This window comes from Cynoglossus semilaevis, chromosome 6, assembly GCF_000523025.1.
Source record: "Cynoglossus semilaevis isolate Cse_v1.0 chromosome 6, Cse_v1.0, whole genome shotgun sequence".
Classification (NCBI taxonomy): domain Eukaryota; kingdom Metazoa; phylum Chordata; class Actinopteri; order Pleuronectiformes; family Cynoglossidae; genus Cynoglossus; species Cynoglossus semilaevis.
In genome coordinates this window covers 8,348,609-8,368,708 of record NC_024312.1, presented here as the reverse complement: position 1 = coordinate 8,368,708, position 20,100 = coordinate 8,348,609, and the positions used below count along the sequence as shown (strand labels likewise).

The 20,100-nt window shown below is 41.2% G+C and overlaps 1 protein-coding gene and 1 long non-coding RNA gene across 7 annotated transcripts in view; one reads left to right on the top strand and one right to left on the bottom strand.

The window, feature by feature from the left end:
- The window catches only part of tmem266 (transmembrane protein 266), a 35,646-nt gene extending 17,043 nt beyond the window's left edge, over positions 1–18,603 (top strand). For 5 of the 6 annotated variants that reach the window (XM_025056172.1, XM_025056171.1, XM_025056170.1 and 2 more), the window contains 9 exons: positions 457–654; positions 11,260–11,414; positions 13,354–13,427; positions 14,190–14,246; positions 14,386–14,524; positions 15,240–15,355; positions 15,853–16,045; positions 16,666–16,728; positions 16,988–18,603. In XM_025056172.1, the coding sequence (XP_024911940.1) occupies positions 457–654; positions 11,260–11,414; positions 13,354–13,427; positions 14,190–14,246; positions 14,386–14,524; positions 15,240–15,355; positions 15,853–16,045; positions 16,666–16,728; positions 16,988–17,625 (1,633 nt within the window). In that variant the 3' untranslated portion in view covers positions 17,626–18,603. The remainder of the gene's footprint in view (positions 1–456; positions 655–11,259; positions 11,415–13,353; positions 13,428–14,189; positions 14,247–14,385; positions 14,525–15,239; positions 15,356–15,852; positions 16,046–16,665; positions 16,729–16,987) is intronic. The other variant, XM_025056173.1, reaches the window with a different exon arrangement.
- A 2-nt stretch (positions 18,604–18,605) lies between these two features.
- The window catches only part of LOC107988694 (uncharacterized), a 2,176-nt gene continuing 681 nt past the window's right edge, over positions 18,606–20,100 (bottom strand). The window contains exons 2-3 of the long non-coding RNA XR_001760181.2: positions 19,523–19,603; positions 18,606–18,968 (exon numbers count right to left, since the gene is read on the bottom strand). This is a non-coding gene — a long non-coding RNA (uncharacterized LOC107988694). The remainder of the gene's footprint in view (positions 18,969–19,522; positions 19,604–20,100) is intronic.

Below are 20,100 nucleotides of genomic sequence, written 5' to 3'. Positions count from 1 at the left end.
TACTTATTTTAGGAAGACCAGAAATTACATTTTTGTGTGTATTTTGTTTTTCTATACCTTGCTGCTTTAGATAGATAGTGCAGGGCCATCCACACCTTTTTGGCTTGAGAGGTACTATTCAAATGACCAGGCTAAAGTAATTCACCTACATTGAAAATTATATATTTACTCTGTATTAAAACTGGGCATACTTTATAAATACAAGGTTGAAGAGTTAAAATTTCTTTTAATTTTTTAATTTATTTATGATCTACCAGCACAGCTTTTGTGATCTACTGGTAGATAAACTGATATTTAACCTTTTTTGACACAATATGTCTGTGTTTTGAGAAATAAAAATAAATAAAATCTTTAGTAAATCTCTGTTATTTTAAACATGCAATGGATATAAAATCTAAACTTTTCTTAAACATCTATTATTAGATTTAAATGTTTTCGATGTGTTTGTGTGTGTGGGTGTTACAGAGTACCCCCCCAGGCTGGAGCCTCAGAGCTGGAGGTGATCTCCCAGCAGGTGGAAGAGGAGAACCAGTGTGTGGCTCCTGTTCAGATGGTGGGCTTTGCCTACAGAGACTTGCCGTTGGCCGCCCTTGATTTATCCCTCGCTGGTTCACAGCTCATATCAAATCCAGATGACGAGGACAACAGGGAGGGGTAAGTGCCATAAATCTATCCCAGCACAGATGTGTAGCGGTGCGGCCCATAAGTGGTCCATAGATGTTCCTGATTGGTGTTTTAAATATGACTGCACACAATTTACTAATAACAGAAACAATGGTCGTCACAGTGGCATTTTTGTAAAATACACCAACCTTTATGCTCTAAACAAATTAGTTTTATGACATCCCATTAAATCACTCTAGGATTAATTTGTAAATTAAAAAAAAAAGAAAAAGAAAAGAAATAATCCTGGGGGTAATAACGCAGTGACGGATGAAGGTGACCACAGTTAAGAAGAGACCAGAGATGCAGCCACTGATACATGATGTTTGAAAGTGCTACATCCATAATTAAGGCAGAATTGCAATTAGTACAATCTATAATCTAGCCTGGCAGAGAATAGCTCTGCCGTCACTGCTCTGCGTTGCCTGTCATTGCCCACAGTAATTACACTTGAAGTATTGGATCGGCCCTCGTTTTATATTAGAGTCTAGGAGTCAGGATATTTGGCAATGAATTTATTAGTGTCACAATTTTTAATGGACAGTGTTTCTATTGATGTGACCACTGACACTGGCTTAACACAATTATTGGCCCGCAGAATTACGTTCATACGAGAGTAAGTCAAAAATTTGTAAGACAGATATAATCATAATGATAAGTTTCATCAACTTTTATTCTGGTGTCTTTGCCAAACATTGAGCAGTGTTACGTTTTATTTGATCAGATTTTCTATCTCTTAAAAAAAACAGTTTTGAAATTGCAGAGAAAATTAGTTCTCAATCCCTCCCAGAAAGTAGGCAGTGTTAAGTGTCCTATAACCTTTTGACTTACCCCCAATCAAAATAATAAATAAATATATAAATAAGGGGAGTGTTGCCAGCACTGTGACTTTCTCTAAAACCCATTTAACTGCTGCCTCCAGAACACCAGGTGTTCTCTGTGCTGTTTTTCCTTTCATCAGCTCTGAAATTCTTTTCTCACAACCAGCCACACCCCTCTGTATGAAGCCCAAATGTCTATGGCTCACCTCTCAGTAAACATGACTCACATCCCATTTGGCTGGGCTAACATGTTGGCATCCATACAGAGAAAGTTGACAAACAGCATAAGCCTAATTAGAGCCCCCGGCACTCTGCCATCCCTGCCCCAGTGTGTCAGCTGACCACGTCCGCCTGGACTTTACTTGGTCTGAGCCGGGTCTGGCCAAAGCCTCTGCGGGACAGAGGGCAGGGACAGATGGGTTCAGTCTCAAACACCCACTCCCTCATCCCACGACATATCTTTGTCACTGTCTCTTGCTCACAAAAAGAACAGGGAACATGCACAGCAGTGTCACAGCAGAGGGCAGGATCTGGCAGTCCAGCAAAAATCATCGTCACAGCGGGAATACTCATATGGCACCATATGACACCCTGGTCTCTGAGGATTGGACGTTGTGTAATGGAAAAGTTGAGCACAGCCAAAGTGTGTCTGTGATACATTTTTCACAGTAACAGTTTTTATTACGTTTATTCTGAGACACCTTTTTCTTAGAAGAGACACAGAAGCGTAGTTTGTAGATGATGTCATCTACGTTGGTGTTCAAGGGTTTCCAAGTAATTGTTGGAATTGTATTCTTGGAAATTGTAAGACATAATTATTTTTATAGTTTCTTCATCACAGTCAGAACATGTCTGGTTTTTCATTGAGAAGGTCACCAGCTTGTGGTTCGATCCCTAGTCTTTCTTTATGGAGAATGACTTTTTTTTTTTAGTCCAAAACATTGACTAGTGACCAGAGCAGGGGTCAGCAACCTCTGATAACAAAGATGTTAGTTTTATCATTTTACAACTAAATAAAATCCTTCAGGAGTCCATAGTGCATCGTTTCAACCACTGTTGTCATTTAACAGAATTCTACAGAAGTAAACAAAAGAAGCTATGTCTTGTTATGATACAGGATAAATGTATAAACAGTGACAGACTTTAACATTGTTAACATCTTGTTATTGTACTGCTGCTAGAAATGTCTCACCTTAGGCAAAAGAGCACAGTGACATCATGTTGTTCTGTTAGCAAAAAGTTAAACATTAAGAGTGATTCTAACAAATTGGCTCAAACTTGATCACTGTAAAAACATCTGACAGTCACAGTTAAGTCAGTGCCTGCAGAGACATTACAGCAGTGATCATAGGCCCGTCGAACCGTCTGGTCCGCCCTGCGGCTGTATTTCAAAATCAAAAATAGTATATAGTGAGGTCCCCATCTGTAGTCCCTATGATTTATAACTCTATTTACATTCCGTTAGACATAAGATATGAATTTCAGCAAAAATTAAATAATATACAAGTAGCAAATGCAAAATTAGCTGTGGCCCCATATGAGGCTCAGGAGCCACAGGTTGCAGACCCCAGGACAAGGGCAAACAATACTGTAGCTGAGGAGGGTGTGAGTGTAAATGGTTATTTGTCTCCATATGTGGCCCTGCAACAGACTGGTGAACTGTTCAGGGTGTTAGACACCCTCGCCTGTTCACTGCTGGGATTGACTCCAGCCCTCTCCCCCTCGTGACCCTAGAAAGCACTATGCAGTAGATAATGACAAATGAATAAACATGAGGTGCATTTCTCTGTGAACTGTGTAAAAGTATTTCTCTGTTATAATTCCCCGTCCTCTGGGAGTTTCACAGGAGTGTGCCTCTATTCTTGTGATTAGCAGCACAGTTTATTTACACATGGCTGGAATTCTTGGGATTGTTTTTTTGTTTTTTTTCATCGGTCACACTCCTTTTCCGTATCCTCCGTCGTTGTAGATGCCTTTTGATTTCAAGTTCATTACCAAACAGACTCATTAGAATGTGCTGAAAAGAAAGGGGTCAGTGGCGAAAAAAAAAATTCCCATTAATTGGTGAACTGGGTCTAAATATTTAATGATAAAGCCTGGGTTTTGTTTTCTTCCATGTTGCTGGAGCACATTTAGTGCTGCATGGCATCTTCTTATGGCTTTTTAAGAGAGGACGTGGGTGATGATGTGGGAGGTGGATGTTCTTGCAGACTACAAGGGGCACAGGCAGTACAGAGCTGGGTGGAATTATTAATAGATTCCACAGTCTTTTATAAACCCTGCTGAAAAGTCCGTGATGAGGGAGGATTCATTTCACATCTGCCTTTAGTCACAAATCTTATTTTCTTTATTGCAAAACAAAAGTGTTTATTTCAGAGATGTTCTGGGATGATGTACTTAATTCTACAGGCTGACGGGTGAATAATAACGAACAAGAAGTGGAGAAGTGGTAAACAGTGCAGGTTGAGACAGAGCTGTGTTGAAGTCACATGTTGTGGTTGGATGTTTCTCAACTTATCTTTCCCAGGATCAGGTCGAACCAAAGACGACCTTCAGTCAGTATCTAGATCAGCAGTGTCAACCTCAATCAACTAAGAGCAGCCAAATTTGAAAACTCCACCAAACAGCATTAACACTTACATAACATAGTGTTTCAAACGGATGCTAGGAGGCAGGTCACGGAGTTACCTTGCATTATGGGAGATGTAGTGTATGGTAAACATACATGACTTGATTAGAATTGAGAAATTAGACTTGTTTAGTGTAAACATTTGTATTTGTATTTGTATGCTTTTGTATGTAGCTCTAAACTATAAACCAGTGGTTGTCAACTTGCAGCATGTGGGCCAAATCCAGCCTGTCGAACTACCCAAACCGGCCCATGACTTGATTCCAAATTGTGAGTCCAGATCTGTTCTCTGACAAATACAGTTGGTGATCCTGCTATAGACTCTTAATACAGCCATACCATAATGACAACTCACAGATCAAATTCTGTTCAAGTTTTTTATCTTTTTTGATTATTTTCAGTAAACGTCACGTAACGGTCACAGTGACAGTTTGACCTTTAACATTTACACTCACTGATGGTCATTGTTTATGTTGTTTTTAATTAATGGCAGTGTTTTAACACTCTGAGTCACACCTGTCCTCCTGCTGTGCTCCTCGCTCCGTCAGTCCAGTCTGGGCTGCACGGCTCGCACTTGTCATAAGTTATCATCCCCAGATCAGACTGCTGACCACTGCAGCGGTGGTGTGTATGTTGCTGAGCTCTGAGGGTCTGACTGAGAGGTGTGAGGCACCACAGGCATGACAGATGGTTCAAATGGGTCAACCTGCTGCTTTGACTGCAGTTGAGTAGTCTCAGAGGGGATAAACGCCCAGCACTGATGGACAAATGGAGCAGACAACCCTCATCCAGGCTTTCATTCACAAAGCTGCCCGCTGAGGCTCATGAGTTAAATGCGTCTTTCAGATGAATGTCATATCTGTCCATGTTGGACAGCCGTGTGTGGTTAACCTTGTGCTGCGTTGTGTGACGGCGGCCCTGCTGGCTCGCTGTGCCACTGGGAAGAATGTTGAATATATTAGAAATACCAGCGTAGCCCAGATTGATTACATTACTCAACATACAGCTCAGACCTCTGCGGTGAAATAGAGTTATCGAGCCACTTTTCATTCACTGCAGCACATTAATATGGCCCCAACTTGGGTTGGAAGAGCTCAAGGTTGAAATAAGATGGCATAATCAGAGAAATTCCCACTGTTCAATATGAATCTGGAGGACCTTGTCAGACCAATCATGGCAGCGGCAATATTTCATGGGGATTTAGAGTCAGAGCCGTACCATACCTGCTTTATGTCAATGGGTGTCTGAAGGGGGGGGGGGGGGGGGGGAGTGGCAGGATCCCCTCACCGTCTGACTGCATTTCAAACACACAGAGGAACAGTCCTCTCCATCAAATTGGCTCTCCTACCTGGCACCATGTGCAGCACAATAGATGACATTTGAGTGCTGGGTTTGAGGGTTTGTTAATATTCACAGACATGCAAAGTGCAAGATTGCTTTTTAGGCTGAGAGCGAGAGAGATCAAGTGTCCTGGTGAAAACCCATTTATCAGGGACAGCTTGTCTGCTTCTGTGCACATGGAGCCCCATCCATCTCCATTTACTCAGTATCTGTGGCCCATTTCTCTGAAACCGAATCATCTCCTCCATGGCTGCACCATGGTGTAGGACACAACGTTGTAGGATAATATTAGCAGCTCATGCTTAGAGCTGCTAATATTGTCCTAGAAAGCTACATTCGCTTTAACACATCCAGAATGGTCTGGTTGTCCTAGAAAGCTACATTCGCTTTAATGAAGAAGATTAGAAGGAGCGGGCTATTAACCTGGGGGAATGAAAGTGTGTCGTCAAGAATTGATTTACTGATGGGGATTTTATTGGATATGCAAATTTAGTGCGAGAAAACATTTGCAAATATTCCAGGTGTTAAAGCCGTTAGAGATTAATTGGTTAGAAGAAGTGTTGAAGTTTGGCTCTGCACCATTGGGTTTCTGTGATAATTTGACTTTATTGGACATATTTATTGCTAAGCTGGTTTTCCTCCATCACTTTCTGTTCCTTTTTGGCTGTGAACAAAATAATTATCCTCCTGCTGTTTTGCAGGAGTAGATGCTGCCAGTACATTCATTGGAATTTACTGTGATTTTTATGCTGCATGTCTGCTGCCTCCACTGAACCAAAGACACGCTGCATATATCATGGCTTTAAAAACAGCCCTTTTTCAACTTGACGAAGTAAGTTCAGGTGTTATTATTAAATCTATGAACAGCTTGAATGAGAGGACGTCCTGCCGCCTTTTAGTTCAGCAGCCTGTAGGCTCACAGTGGGGGCCCATTGTCCCCGGTCCAAACCTGCTGAGTATCGCAGAACTGTGTGAATTGGCATAAACGCTTAGAGAGAAGTACTCACATAGTTATATCAGTGGAGAGAAAAACAAATGATGTTATACTGAAGTACAGCAGTCTAGGAGTATCATTACAAAATCCTCGCTCTCAATACATTCATAGATAATACTCTACATCAGGGAGCACCAATTGGCAGCCCGCGGACTGAATCCGGTCCAACAAATCATCCAATCAGGCCCGTAACCGGATTCCAAAATTGTTTGGGTCAAAGAGAAAATATCGTGTGGAACTGAAGAAAAAAGATCAGCAACGATATTTTCTTAATATTTCGTAAGATAAATGGAGGAAAGATTTGTGTTTAGTGAAAAAATGTTTAGCAAATTGGTTGTTTGTTTTTTTTTTCTTGAAATTGACTTCGACAATGAATCACTTACGTGCTTTAAATTAATTGCTGCAGCTTACAGTGCTGAGAGAACCGTCGGGCTGACTTTTGATTTTTTTTTTCTTCTACTCGTAGCATGATTTATGATTCTGGAGGCTAATTTTACTGTCGAACCAACAGGCTGCGTTTGTACCTTAATGTGCTGGAGTTACTTTGTGGAGCTCTGCTGTAAACGTACACTCACAGAATCAATCAAACGTTCCAGTGAATTAGCCTTGCACAGCAGCACCAGTCACTCACGCAGACATTAATGTTGGCTTTCCTTCCTTTTACAAGAATTTCCCAGTGAAAGGTCAGTGTTTGCAGTTTGTTTTTAGTTTTTTTAATACGCGCTTGTTTATTGGCTTCTGTGTTGCAGTCAATGCCTCAGATGAGTTCAGATGAATGTTTTTCTTTCTTTTTCTGTTTTATTCTTTCATTTTATCTTTTCTTCTTTCTTTCTTTCTTTGTTTCTTTCTGCTTATCTACAGACACATAGCAACAGAGTTCAACCTCCGTGATTTCATTTCCATTTAACTCAGACCCTAATAGGTTTGCATTGTGTTTTATCCTCATTCAATTACAGCAGACACTATAATGAAAGAGATGCTCCTGGTGATGGGCTCCTCACCTCATTGAGTTACTCATCTGGGGCTGGAGCCAGAGTGCAGTGTGAATGAGCCCCAGTAGACGCCTTCCGTTGCCTTGCTCACTCAGCTTGACGTCTGAGCCTTTCTGCCGGACACTGGAAGTTAATGTCATGTATAGCATGCCATCACTTCCATCTGAAGCCCATATTGATTGGTCTCATGATCTAATCCCCTCTCTCTGCTGGGCTGCTGGGTGATTTCGATCTTCCTTCAGAGCCGTTCCGCTGCAGCCGCTGCCTTGTTGATGTCTTTATAAGGTTTATAAACCACAGCCGACACGTGCCAAAAACACAGGCTTTTGTGCCGGCACCTATGCACCAAGCCGTGAGGTGTTGCCCATTCACTTCTAACCATCCCTGACCATGTGGAAGTGAAATGATTTTCATCCTTGGCTTCCCACTCTTCTGAACTGAAGCTGCCTCACTTCCTAATAAATACCTCAGGTTTAAAGTGATTTCTCTAGAATTAAGTTTCTGCGCTGAGGGTAATCCATCACTGCCATTCACTCTGCTTCACCACCAGGTTTTGCTTTACCCATTATTAAATTGATACCTTTTCTGTCTGGCTTTTAGATTTGAGGTTTGAATGCATTACGATCCCCTCACCGTGTATGAATTAAATAACGCTGTTCAGTGGGGGTGAGGTGTCTTTTGGACTGTGTCTGATGCTCATTATATCTTCTAACTAATGGTCCACAAATGTATGCTGACTGTGTGTTGGCTCTATCATTAGGTAAATGTTTCTTTTTCTTGGCTTTCCTCCACTGGCAGATGGGGTTTGACATTGTTCCTTGGGAACAAATCATTGCTGGGGGGGTCTCTATGGTAACTGCTAATGATACCTTTACCCTCCACTGCCTCTTTGCCACCTCAGGAGTTGAGCATCTAATCTGTTGGCATTGGCTGGTGCAGAGGGCCAAGTAGGAGAGCAGCGACACAGCCGTTTGGAGAGGTCCAGCTATTTACTACTAATTATGACACTGCAACATTTACTTTTTTTTCGTTTGTCCAAATACTCATTTTTATTTTCTCAGGTCACCGTATGTCCACAGCTTCACAGATTATTTTAAACACCACAGATTATAATATCGTCTTCAATGAATCCATTCTTTTAACTGCACCGTCTCGAAAAAACCATAAATCATAACAAGTCTTTTTACTGCTTCATAAAACGTTGCTTTTCCCAAATACTGCCAGCTTTCTGTCTCACATCACCCCGACACTTGTTTCCACCCGTCTCACCCACTCTTTAACCTTCTTCGTAGTCGATTTATGGCTCTGAATAGTTGATAGAAAATTGGAGTGTTAATGTAGCAATGTTAAAAAATATGTATATGTTAATGAACAAAGTTTGGGAGTCAGTGCTTTATAGGGTCCATTAAATGTTATTCATCATTTATATTTATTCTTTTATGTATATTTATATTTATTTTAAACTGGAGACATCATTCAAATTTTCGATCAAGTTTAATCCAATCTCTCTTTTTTTTTTTTTTCTTCCTCCATCTGCCCCTTGTTTCCTCTCTGGCACTGTCCCAGTGCATTTGAACTGACGGCACCATCATCCTCTTTCATTTTTTGCCACTTACATCGTGATGGGAGCAAGAGGAGAGTAGAACAAATTGCATTTTCTCTTGTCATCTAACAGATTTTGCCTGCAGCTTTCTTCCTTGGGGGGACAGGCGACAACAGAAAGCTGCTATCTTTGAAGGAAAATACCCGCTTTCTCAGACTGTTGCCTCAGAGAAAATCCCCCTCTCACTCCTTCCAAGCACACACACACACACGCACACACTTTATTTTGCTTTTCATCTGTTTCTCTGCTTTTGGAAAGTTGTCATTATTTATTGACTGTAAATCCCTGGGAGTCATTGACAGTCACAGTCTTCTATTTGTGGTTTTTGCTGCAGAGAATAAGAATGGATTTTAAGCAGGTCTGGCATTCACATCGGAGGCACACTGCACCTGAAAAAAGAACACCAGGACACTCCAGACTAATGGAAATACTAAAAGGACTAAATAGATAGATGGATAGATGGATAGATAGATAGATGGATAGATAGATTGATGGATTGATGGATTGATGGATTCTAGTTTTTGAGATTTTTAATGATTCCTTTTTTTTCACTAATTCAATTTTCAACGTAGGCACAAAGAGTCAAACACATCCATGGAACCATCTGATTCTGGATACATAACTCAGTCATGCAGCCAACTAGCAGCCTCATTGTTAACATTGCGGCCAACCAGATTAGTAGCCAACCAGCCATTCAGTTCAAAAGTCCCACTCGAAGACCTGCCCTGGCTCTCACCGAAGCAGTAAAACATAAAATTTACTATGTTTCTTTCTAGCTTTTTAACACACTGAATCTCCTTTGTCCCCCAAATTTAAAATAACTTTGAAGTTTACTCTAGTTCTGACTTTTACTGGTCCCACTCCTGTCCTGGTTGCTGAGTTCATAGTTCATCTACATGGTAAAAACCGCAGCAGAGTACAATGCCATGGGAGAAGGCAAACATGGCTGCTTACGCAGCATGTTGTCCCGAACGTCAGCGTGGTCTGACACTCTGTCATTGAGCTGGTCACTGGACACAGGGGACCAAACAGACGGCTCCCTACTGTATAAGCGTTGTATCCTACGGCTAAGACTCAGCAAATCATCGCCTGCACTGCTGCGGACTTTCCTAAAAACAACAGCGGTGTGCGACTGTTGACAGTGATTCAACGATATTTTGTGTGTGAAATTGTGTTTCACCTTGACAAGCGCAGTACTCAGTCTAACCACTTTGACTTGGTTAAACCAAATGCGACACAGAACTAGAACCACGCGTTCAAAATAGCTGCACTTGCATTGGCTGTTAACTGTTTCACTATGTCTGGTATATTCCAAGCAAAGAAAAATCTTTTTTTTTTTTAGATTTTAATGTCAATTACTTTAGAAAATATAATTTTGTTTTGTATGTTTTTAAAACCTAGCTCTAGCTGCTATGGCCTTATTAATGGTTTTCATTACTTATAACCAGAAGGTCCTTGGTTTATTCCATGGGCTCCTTGTGTGTGCTTGTTTGTCCTGCTGGCCACGCAGTTGAACTGCAGATTGATGTAGAGGTTTAGGTGAGACTCCTAAATGAACCAAGGTGTTTGTGGGTGTGAAATGTTGCCTGTCTGTGTCAGCTGGTTCTGTGATGGACTGGGGATCCATCCCAGGTTGGACCATCCTTCGATTAACGTCAGCTTAGATTGGATCCAGTTTTCCACCCTACAGTTGTGGACGAGACTGTGGTGGGAGATGAATGAATGAATGTGGCTGTGTGTAGATTACACATCCTTAGAGGCAGCAGCGGACTGATGAAAAATGGCAGGACTGAATAGTGTAATGAAATGAGGAACAGGTCACAAACGACACCCTTGAATTTATGTCTGGAATTACCTCATACATCTTATCGACTGCAGAGCAATTATTGCTGCCATGGCCTGGGACTGGTAAATTTAACATAGCCATATATTATATTTGAGTGATTTGCATTCCAAATAGTGCCCTCTACTTGGAAAATAATTCAAAAGACCACTGAGCGAAAGCTGCGTAAAGTCAAGGCTGAATACACTTCATATACCATTTGTGTATCTGGATGCCTCCTGTGTTTTATTGATTTGCCCTTGGAGGCCGCCTGTCAGATCTGCTCCCTGTTCCAGCATAACATATTAAAGCGACACCAAAGCAGGACCTACCATTTATCTTCACAACCACAGGTCTTCTCACTGCCTCCTCTCCCTCCTCTCCCATCACTCAGGTCCAACTGGCTGAAGCCGTGCTGCGGGAGAAGGGCCGCCCTGTGGCAGGTCTGCCTGCTGTCAGCAGGCTTCAACTGCTTCCTGGTGGCTTGTGTCATCCTGGTGGTGCTGCTGCTGACGCTGGAGCTGCTCATAGACACCAAGCTGCTGCAGTGTAAGTTTCTGATGTAGTTCTGAGATTAGCAAAATTAAATTGTTGTAGAATTGAGATTATAAAGATGCACACTCCAGGTGTTTTATTTTATTTATTAATTTTCAGCCATGTTCTGTGCAACTCTTTTTGGCCGGCAGTGTTATTCTTGGCAAGGCAGGAAAGTAGACTAGTCAGCACAATTGTTTACTAATTGTTGGACAAAGACACTCGGTCAATGTATAGACTCCAATAAAGACCTGCCACAGAGGAACAAGCTCTCAAGGCCATTAATTAGCAGGAAAGCAATCCTGCAGAAAAAGCCTGTCTCCACGGAGGCTACAGCAGAATCATTTTTTCTCACAGCACTCAATTTTTTAAAAAAAAGGACATTTCCCAGCATCTTGGCATAGTATTTTGGCATTTTAAACACACAATTTGCAGATCCCTGCCATTTCTGGTAATAACACACTGTTTGTTTTCATGTGGCCCAGAAAAAAATGAAAAAAGAAGCCAAAGTGGCCCATATTTGATCCAGATAAGTCTACTTTTGGCTGATATGTGGCATTGCTATCGCCACTAACTAAAGCTATAGTAGTTAATGCTAAACAAACAAGGCCAGTTAAAGGTATAAGTGAAGCTTACAATGCAAGTTAGGTAACGTAGGAAAGGAGAAAAAAAACTTAGTTTTTTGTTTTTATGTAAGTGGAATTAACATCAGAGAAATTAGATTCCAGTTTGTTGTATAATCTAGATTAGAGGCAGCCGCACTTACAGTAATTATGTAGTAATTATGCACTACATCATGTCAGTATCAAGATGAACCAAAGAGCAACATCTGGTGCAGCAGATTACTGATGGAAGCGCTAACCTGGTGCATACTGACTGATGGTCTGAGGAGCCGACCAATCAAAACCTGCTGGGAGAAACCCTCTTTGTTTAAATTCTAACCTGAACATAGAACTGTAGTTGATCAGAACACGACCTTGACCTCTTGACCTCACCTCAGCCCGGCCATCTATCATATCATCAAATGTCAGAGACTGTATTAGGTCAGAGGGCTGAAGAGTTGCCACAGTGGGTGCTCTGAAAACACCCCCATTAGTACTTGGTACTTCCCTTCTAATTAAATTTACACAAAAATATATATTTAAGACTTTAAAGAAAAAATCAACCAATCAGTAAAAGTGTCAACCAATAAAATGAACAGTTGACCAGGAGATACACATGAATGCATTTTTATTCATTTTTGAGAAACTTTTATTTTTGAAGATTTTTTTAAGAATATTATTAGTATGATATATTATTTTTATCAATGGTTGATGTACTGAAAAAGTATATTTTTCCTGGATATTAGTAATATTAGTATGTAGTATTAGTATATGGTGTAGTAATTCAGTTAATTACTTTTTGCTAACAGGTAACTCTAACTCATTTTAAAAGTAACACTATCTGAAAGAGTCCCCCTCCCCCGTCTCCCCCACCCTCCCATCAACTCCCACTGCTCCTCTGGGACAGAGTGACTGTGAGAGGTGAAAAGTAAGACAAATGTGTGACAGGAGATTAGTGGACAAAGAGACCAGGACACAGAGCTGGTCGCTGATGAGGGGAAGATGAATGGTCTGATGGACAGATCAGGGACCACAGCAAACAAAGACAGATGGAGAGAGAGGCGGCGCGTGACGAGGAATTCCTCAGCTGACAGACAAGGGCTGCTGCAGGTTGGCCACCATCAGGCTGATGTATAGACAGGAAAATACATACATGTCTGTGTCGTATGTGACAAAATTCATATCAGTGATGCTGCTCCAGGCAGCAAAACTGTTTGTTTTCTTGGCCCTTGTCAGTGTTACACTCCAGGTAGTAGTAGTGTATTTTAATAAAGCAATGGATAGAATAAAATAAAGTTCATTATTTTAGGAGAAAAACTAAACTCTTGGTTCTTTGCTTCCTCTCTCCACAGTCAATAATGCATTCCAGTTTGCCAGCATCATCCACTGGATCAGCCTGGCCATCCTGTCTGTGTTCTTCACTGAGGTCAGTCCACATCATCAACACGAACACAAGCTCACTTACAGCTGATGCAGCAGCCCGTCCCTTATTGCTCTGCAGCGCAGTACATGGAGTTTCACCAACAGATTCTCATTATTACACTAATGACGCAGAAATGCCCCCTGACACAGATTCAGATTCAGTTTTGGAAGGGAAGTACACCAGCTTGTGCACAGCTCAAATTATGGTGGGAGTTTAAAAAAAAATCAGGCAATACACAGGCACATTATTTTGTTAGGTAAGATTTTTAAGTGCTGCAGTTAGTGCTGGTACAGACAGAGCACTCGCTTCAGTTCATGTATTCCCAACAAATATTTTCTCTTAACAGTCTGTCATCAGTCATCACTAACTTTTCTGGAGACTATGATAGAAATATCAGTAAAATCTGGTTTAAAACCAAGGGCCACAGTGACACAGACTTCCACCACCTTGACCGTCTGGAATTAGTAGTGAGCTTTCAGGAATGATGGCAGACAAGGAATCAGAAAGAGAGAGACTCTGCAGCCTCTAATGTGTCAGCAGAAGGAACAAAATGTTGTGTTTCAAATATGAAAACAAATGAATCTGAATTACAGCTGGGAGTTGTGTTACCTCCCCTCTGTGTCCTGCCACGATCACCTGGTATGTTAAAGTTCTGCTCTTCTTCTTCTCTTCAACCTTTCCCTGACTGTGACCTCTCTGTCTCCATCTCTCACCCCCCCTCCCTCTCCAAACCCTCTCTCCCCCACTCCTCTTTCTCTGTCTCAGACGGTGTTCAGGATTGTGGTGTTGGGCATATGGGATTACATCGAGAACAAGGTGGAGGTAAGCTCCTGTGGGACCCATTAGTCCTCACTCTCACTGCAGTGTCATTCCCTCAATGTCATACCTTGATGGGGCAACTGGGGATGCTGCAGACACAACAGTAACCTCCAGTGTGTGTGTGTGTGTGTGTGTTTGTCAGGTATTTGATGGAGCTGTCATCGTCCTCTCTCTGGCCCCCATGGTGGCCTCCACCGTAGCCAACGGTCCCAGCAGCCCCTGGGATGCCATTGGTCTCATCATCACGCTTCGCATCTGGAGAGTGAAGAGGATTATTGACGGTGAGACTGAGAGACGCCCACGTCCCCTGTGTCCTGTCCCTTACTGTCAGGTCACGGTGACAGATGCCACACTCTGCTCTCTCTGGTTTTTGTTATTGTCAGTCTCAAACTCGGTTCCTCGGGAGAGAAAAAAAAGGTCCAGTATGTAGGACATGCTGTGCTGGAGCCCTCACCGCTGCAGCTCCATTTTTATTTTTAAACCTAGTTGCACGTTTCGCTTTCACTGAAAGGGCATTTTGTGGCATTATTACTCCCCCTGGTGGTTGATTGCCTAAGGTACAGCGCCTCTGCACGACCTGGATTTAGACTGGTACAGGCTAGATGAGACTAGAATAAAACCTTTACTTTAGTCTCAGAGGAAACATAAAACCGGAAGTCAAAATATTTCGATTTAAACAAAGATTATCTGAGAAAATACGATATACAACATATATACGATACTGTTTACCAGAATGAGATGTTTGTTTCCACATTGTGCGTTATAATATCAATTTTTGTTTTGAACAATTTTGTATCTCCTGTCATTTAAAAATACGTGTCAGTTAATACCAGAGGTCACGTATCAGAGTACACCTTTATATACTGCGTACTGCTATATGACACTACTGGATGTATTTACAGGGTTTAAAAATATGTCTTCATGATATTTAGTTGAAACCAGATTGGTAAAATATTTCTAGGAGAACTAACTCTTTACTGCACCCTGCCGTTCTAGCCTACGTGCTGCAAGTGAAGGTGGAGATGGAGCTGGAGATCCAACAATACGAAAAGGCCAAGGCGTTGCGGGACGAACAGCTGGACCGTCTCACTCAGATCTGTCAGGAACAGGCGGTACGTTCTCACATCCTTCTCATACCTCATTTCGAAAATCTCAACTGTACCAACAGAGGGCACTGTACACACAAACAGTGAAATACTGTATGTCCTCGGACATTAAAGATGCCTCTTTTAGAAGATAAAATAATTTAAACAAGATCCAGAGATGTCTGTAGACGTCAGACATACACAGGAAAGTGTATTTAAGTTAGTTATTTTTTGTATTGTATAAAAGTCCGTTTTGATGCAGGTAAATGACAAAATAAAAATGGTGGTTTGGTCAAATTGAAATTTTATAGTCACTAATCTGTCCTAATTTGTCAGTGGGTGCAGTATTTTAGCTTTTAGCTCAAATTTGGCTAAAGTTTAGTCCAACAGTATTGCTAAAATTAAGCCATAAAAAGTAAAAAGAAGAAGAAGAAGAAGAAGAGGACAAACCAACACTTAATAGAATGTTACTTTTAATCTTTATAGACGTTTAACAACCTTTTTTATTCATTTGAACCCTGCAGTTTGAAATCAGGCAGCTGAGGGCCCACTTGGCCCAGCAGGACCTGGATCTGGTGGCAGAACGTGAAGCAGCGATGCAGATCCACCATCTGTGGGGTAAACAAAGCAGCACTTTCCAGGAGTTGGATGGAATGGGACCTGGAGCCCCCGAGCATCACAATCCAGCGAAAGCTCGAGATCCAGGGGGCGCCACAGGTAACAGACAATAGTACTGTTTTTCCAGAATCTCAGCGTACTAAAACCGATTCAAATGCACTTTTATCCCTAGACTAAATTCCCCTGGTCAAATTATTAGGCGTGTTTATTTTTGGTCTCTGCCTCCTGACCTAAAGTTGCAGGCTCAAACTTTTATGAAATCATAGTTTTCCTGTGATGCAAATCACTGAGAACCTGACCCCCACATGATCCACACCTAAATCTTGGTGTCACATTTAGATGGACTATAAACCCTTCAGATGGTGACAGATCATAATTTATACTGTAGGTCTTAGAGGCCTCCGAACACTGAGGCTTTTCCTTTATCAAAGCTATAAATCACACTTCAATCTGCCGTGTGTCTGAGCCACTGGGTTTCCAGGCAGATCTTTGTTACACAGTTCCTGTTCGTTCTATGTTCATTCAGGCCAAACAACGAGTGACCATCTTGAACAGCACGTATGCAGCAAAGCATACAATCTTATATCAATGCAAGACAGAACATTGGTTGTAAAGTTTTAAAAACAAATCAATTGTTGGTTGGTTGTTGGTTGCTTTTTCTTATAAATAAAACCCATTGATCCATGATCACTTATCTGTGTTTCATGATGTTTTTTCAGATCACCACGGTCAGGATGACATGAACAACTACATCAGCCAGTACTACAGTGAACCAAGCAGTGGTGAGCATTGATATCATTGATCTTTTATATTTTGTCTCTACATTCAGACAACAGTGCGTTTAATGTGAATTGATTGCTGAAAATCAGCAATCAATTTGGAATTGTGTTTTGAGTAATATTATGTCTACTACTTCGTCCAGTTGCCCTCGGTGTAACTATTTTTGGAATAAAGTGAAAACCCTCTGATCTCCTGCACCATATAAAATTAAAAACGAAGCAACCTGACTATGCATGTCTATCTGATGCGTTGTTCTTATAGATATGGGCATCCCAGATCCGGCACGCATCATCACTACTGCAGCCATAGACGTCCACCTGCCAAACAACCCCAGCCAACTCCCCTCCACCCTGGTCAGTGCTGATGCAGCTCCGTCCAGCCATTTGCAGAGGACCGGCAGCTTGGTCAGTGAGGCCTCCACCACCACAGTGTCCCGCACCAGCTTCAGTGCTCGCCAGCACAGCATCAGCAGTCATACGCTGGGCTCCACCACAGACTGCAGCTCCACAGTGAGAGAAGCCTCCACCTCCACGGACTACAGCGACCAGCGCTGCTACCCTCCACCCTACAGCAGTCCTCTGGCCCTGGGCACTCAGCCACGAGGGAGTCCCAGTGCTGTAGTGCAGGAGCTGCTCTCCTCTCTGTCCGAGGAGTCCTGCCTCTCACAGAAAGGTTTGGACCCCGTCAACCTTAAACCGCCCAGTCCTGCGGGCTCCACCAAAACCAGCCCCGAGCTGGAGCACAGGGTCAACATCTACAACAAGAGGAACCAGGACAGCAGAGTCGGGCTGCATTCTAAGCCTCTCATTCACCTGCAGAGCAACGAGCCCCTTCTAGAAGAGAAGTACCGGATGATGGAGCCAGTAGACGCTCCGGTCAACCGCCTGTCTGAGGCATAAGACTGTCAGAGCGTCTTCAGATTTTGTCCTACTCCAATGCTGTTTGGAGACAGCGGCACAGAAACTGCAGGACTGCCATCCTCTTTGAACTGATGGAGCTGAGCGAATAAACTCGTCAGTTCAGCACAAATACATTGAAAGCAGGCAGAATTGATATCAGGAACCAACTTTCAGGAAATGACACTTGACAAAAGAACATTTGTTTTGATCAATTTCACCCAGACAAACCAGCAACAGGGCTGAAGCCCAACTTTTAAGGCCAACGCTTCGTGTGAAAAACACAAATCTGGATTTTTTTTTTAATGTAAATTTGTTCCAATAGCAGAAATTGGAGACGCTGGACTGAATCAGTGTAGAACAACAGACTAGTCATCAGTTCCCCCGACCTTCATGGCATGGAGTCAATGAACGTGTGTGAGCCGTTTTGTAAGTCACGTGTCTCCAAGAACAGTCCTCTTTGCTGGACTGCCGCAGGGTACAGCAACTCAGTTTCCACTACTTTCTAATCTTTTGTCTTTCTATTCTATCAGTGTTAAAATTTATATTGAAATTCTTTAAGTGGGTAAAAGTGCATCAAATCTTTTGACTCAAAGTCTTCTAGCCTGGTGCCAAGAGTGAAAACTGACCAAAACCAGCTGGGTCAGAGTTTACTTCAACTTTGAGAACTGCAGCATGTCCCTCACACACCAAAAGAAGATTTAGAAAATCTACCTGAAATGATTCAGGTCTAAAGTTCCGCCTTTTTGGTTCATTTCAAAGCTTTGTAAATACTTCAGGGAGGGTTTGATCAAGTCTTAGTTAATTAAGAGGACATATTGGCTACAGGAAAAATATGGCATGAGACGATTAAGATTTGCCTCTTCAGTATGGTAAAGTTTGTTGTAGTGTCAACAAGCTTTTCTACCAACATCATGTAACGAGGGCATTATAAATAAATTAAAAAAATCAATAAAAGGAAAATCATGACTAAAAGAGAAAGATTGTTTCTACTTGTCCATTTATTTTCAATTAGCTATCTCAAGAATGTGTATAAAGACCTGAAAGATCTTACAGCCAACTACTGTACATTAGTCACAGATCTGTAGACGTGATAAAAACACCCATGATCCAGTTCACTGTATGCTAATATAAAGTATAAATTACTACATGTGCACAACAGAAGGCACAGAGGTAAGTTCTTAAATATTCACTGATTCATATGGAGTTATGGTAATTACAAAAAACAGGAATTATTCAAATGTCCAAGAGTTTTATTTAGATGCTGTGGTAACCGTCAGGGAAGTGTCCTGGGTAACAGCTGTTTCTCATCACTTACTCAAAGCTTCAGTCATCTCAGGAACAGCCTAAAGAGGGGGAAAAGTGCAGAATAAATGTCATGCTCTGTAATCAATGCCTTGTACTTCTAAATCAATATAATTCTGATTTTTTTTAGGTATTAAATTATCATCTTTGAACAGAACACGATCAGCAAGAAACCAACTGTAAATTCTACCTCTACTTACTTCAAATAAATGTATGGATTTATTAGCAGAACACGCTAAGAAGGTAAGAATAACTTTCTGTTATCACTGATCAATGACTTGTGACTATAAAATCCTATGTTTTAAGACATTCATGCTACTGCATAGAACACCTATTAATCAAGTGCATGTCAAACACAAGCTAAATATGAACTAGTAACAACAGCTTATATTTTAAGATAATACAATATAAACAGCCAATGCAACAGTTTAAATTAAGTTTATATTTACATCTAGTGCCAATTGCTAAGGTAGTAAATGTTATATTGTGACAGTTGGCGAGGAAGCAAAGGTCCAGATAGACCACTTCACTGCACTTGTTCACAAATGTCACAGTCAATGTCACAACTGCAGCAGTTATCAACCTCAACTCTCACCTTGAAAAGATCAGCTACCAAACCGTAGTCAGCCACCTGGAAAATGGGAGCCTCCGGGTCTTTGTTGATCGCAACGATAGTCTAAATAGAAAAGTAAATGTGTTTAGAATTTTTTTAACAGAATATAATCATTCTAAAGCACAGTCAGCCCCTAACCTTCTTTTTAATTTTAAAAGTAGATTTTGCCAATTTGATGAAAAATTATGCAAAAGTGATAAAATGTTGGAAAACATTTTTTCATCATAATTTCTCAACATATGACCAAAAATGAGAAGCAAATTAAGGGTTTTACCAAAAACGTCATGTTGGTCAGATAGTGAAAACTTTTGAAAAACAATGAGAAATTGTATCTTTTCTACATGTTTCGCATCAAATTAGAGCATTTTTATAATTTATTAGAAAAAAATACATTTGGAATTTTTCAGCAAAATCCTTATTTTGCCTGTCATGTTGGTCGAAAGTTGAAAAAATTTCATAAAAATTAAAAAATAATTCAAAAGTATTTGTTTTCTACGTTTCTCATCAAATTTGAGCATTTTTATAGTAAGACAATATTACGGCATGTTTTGGGTGATTTT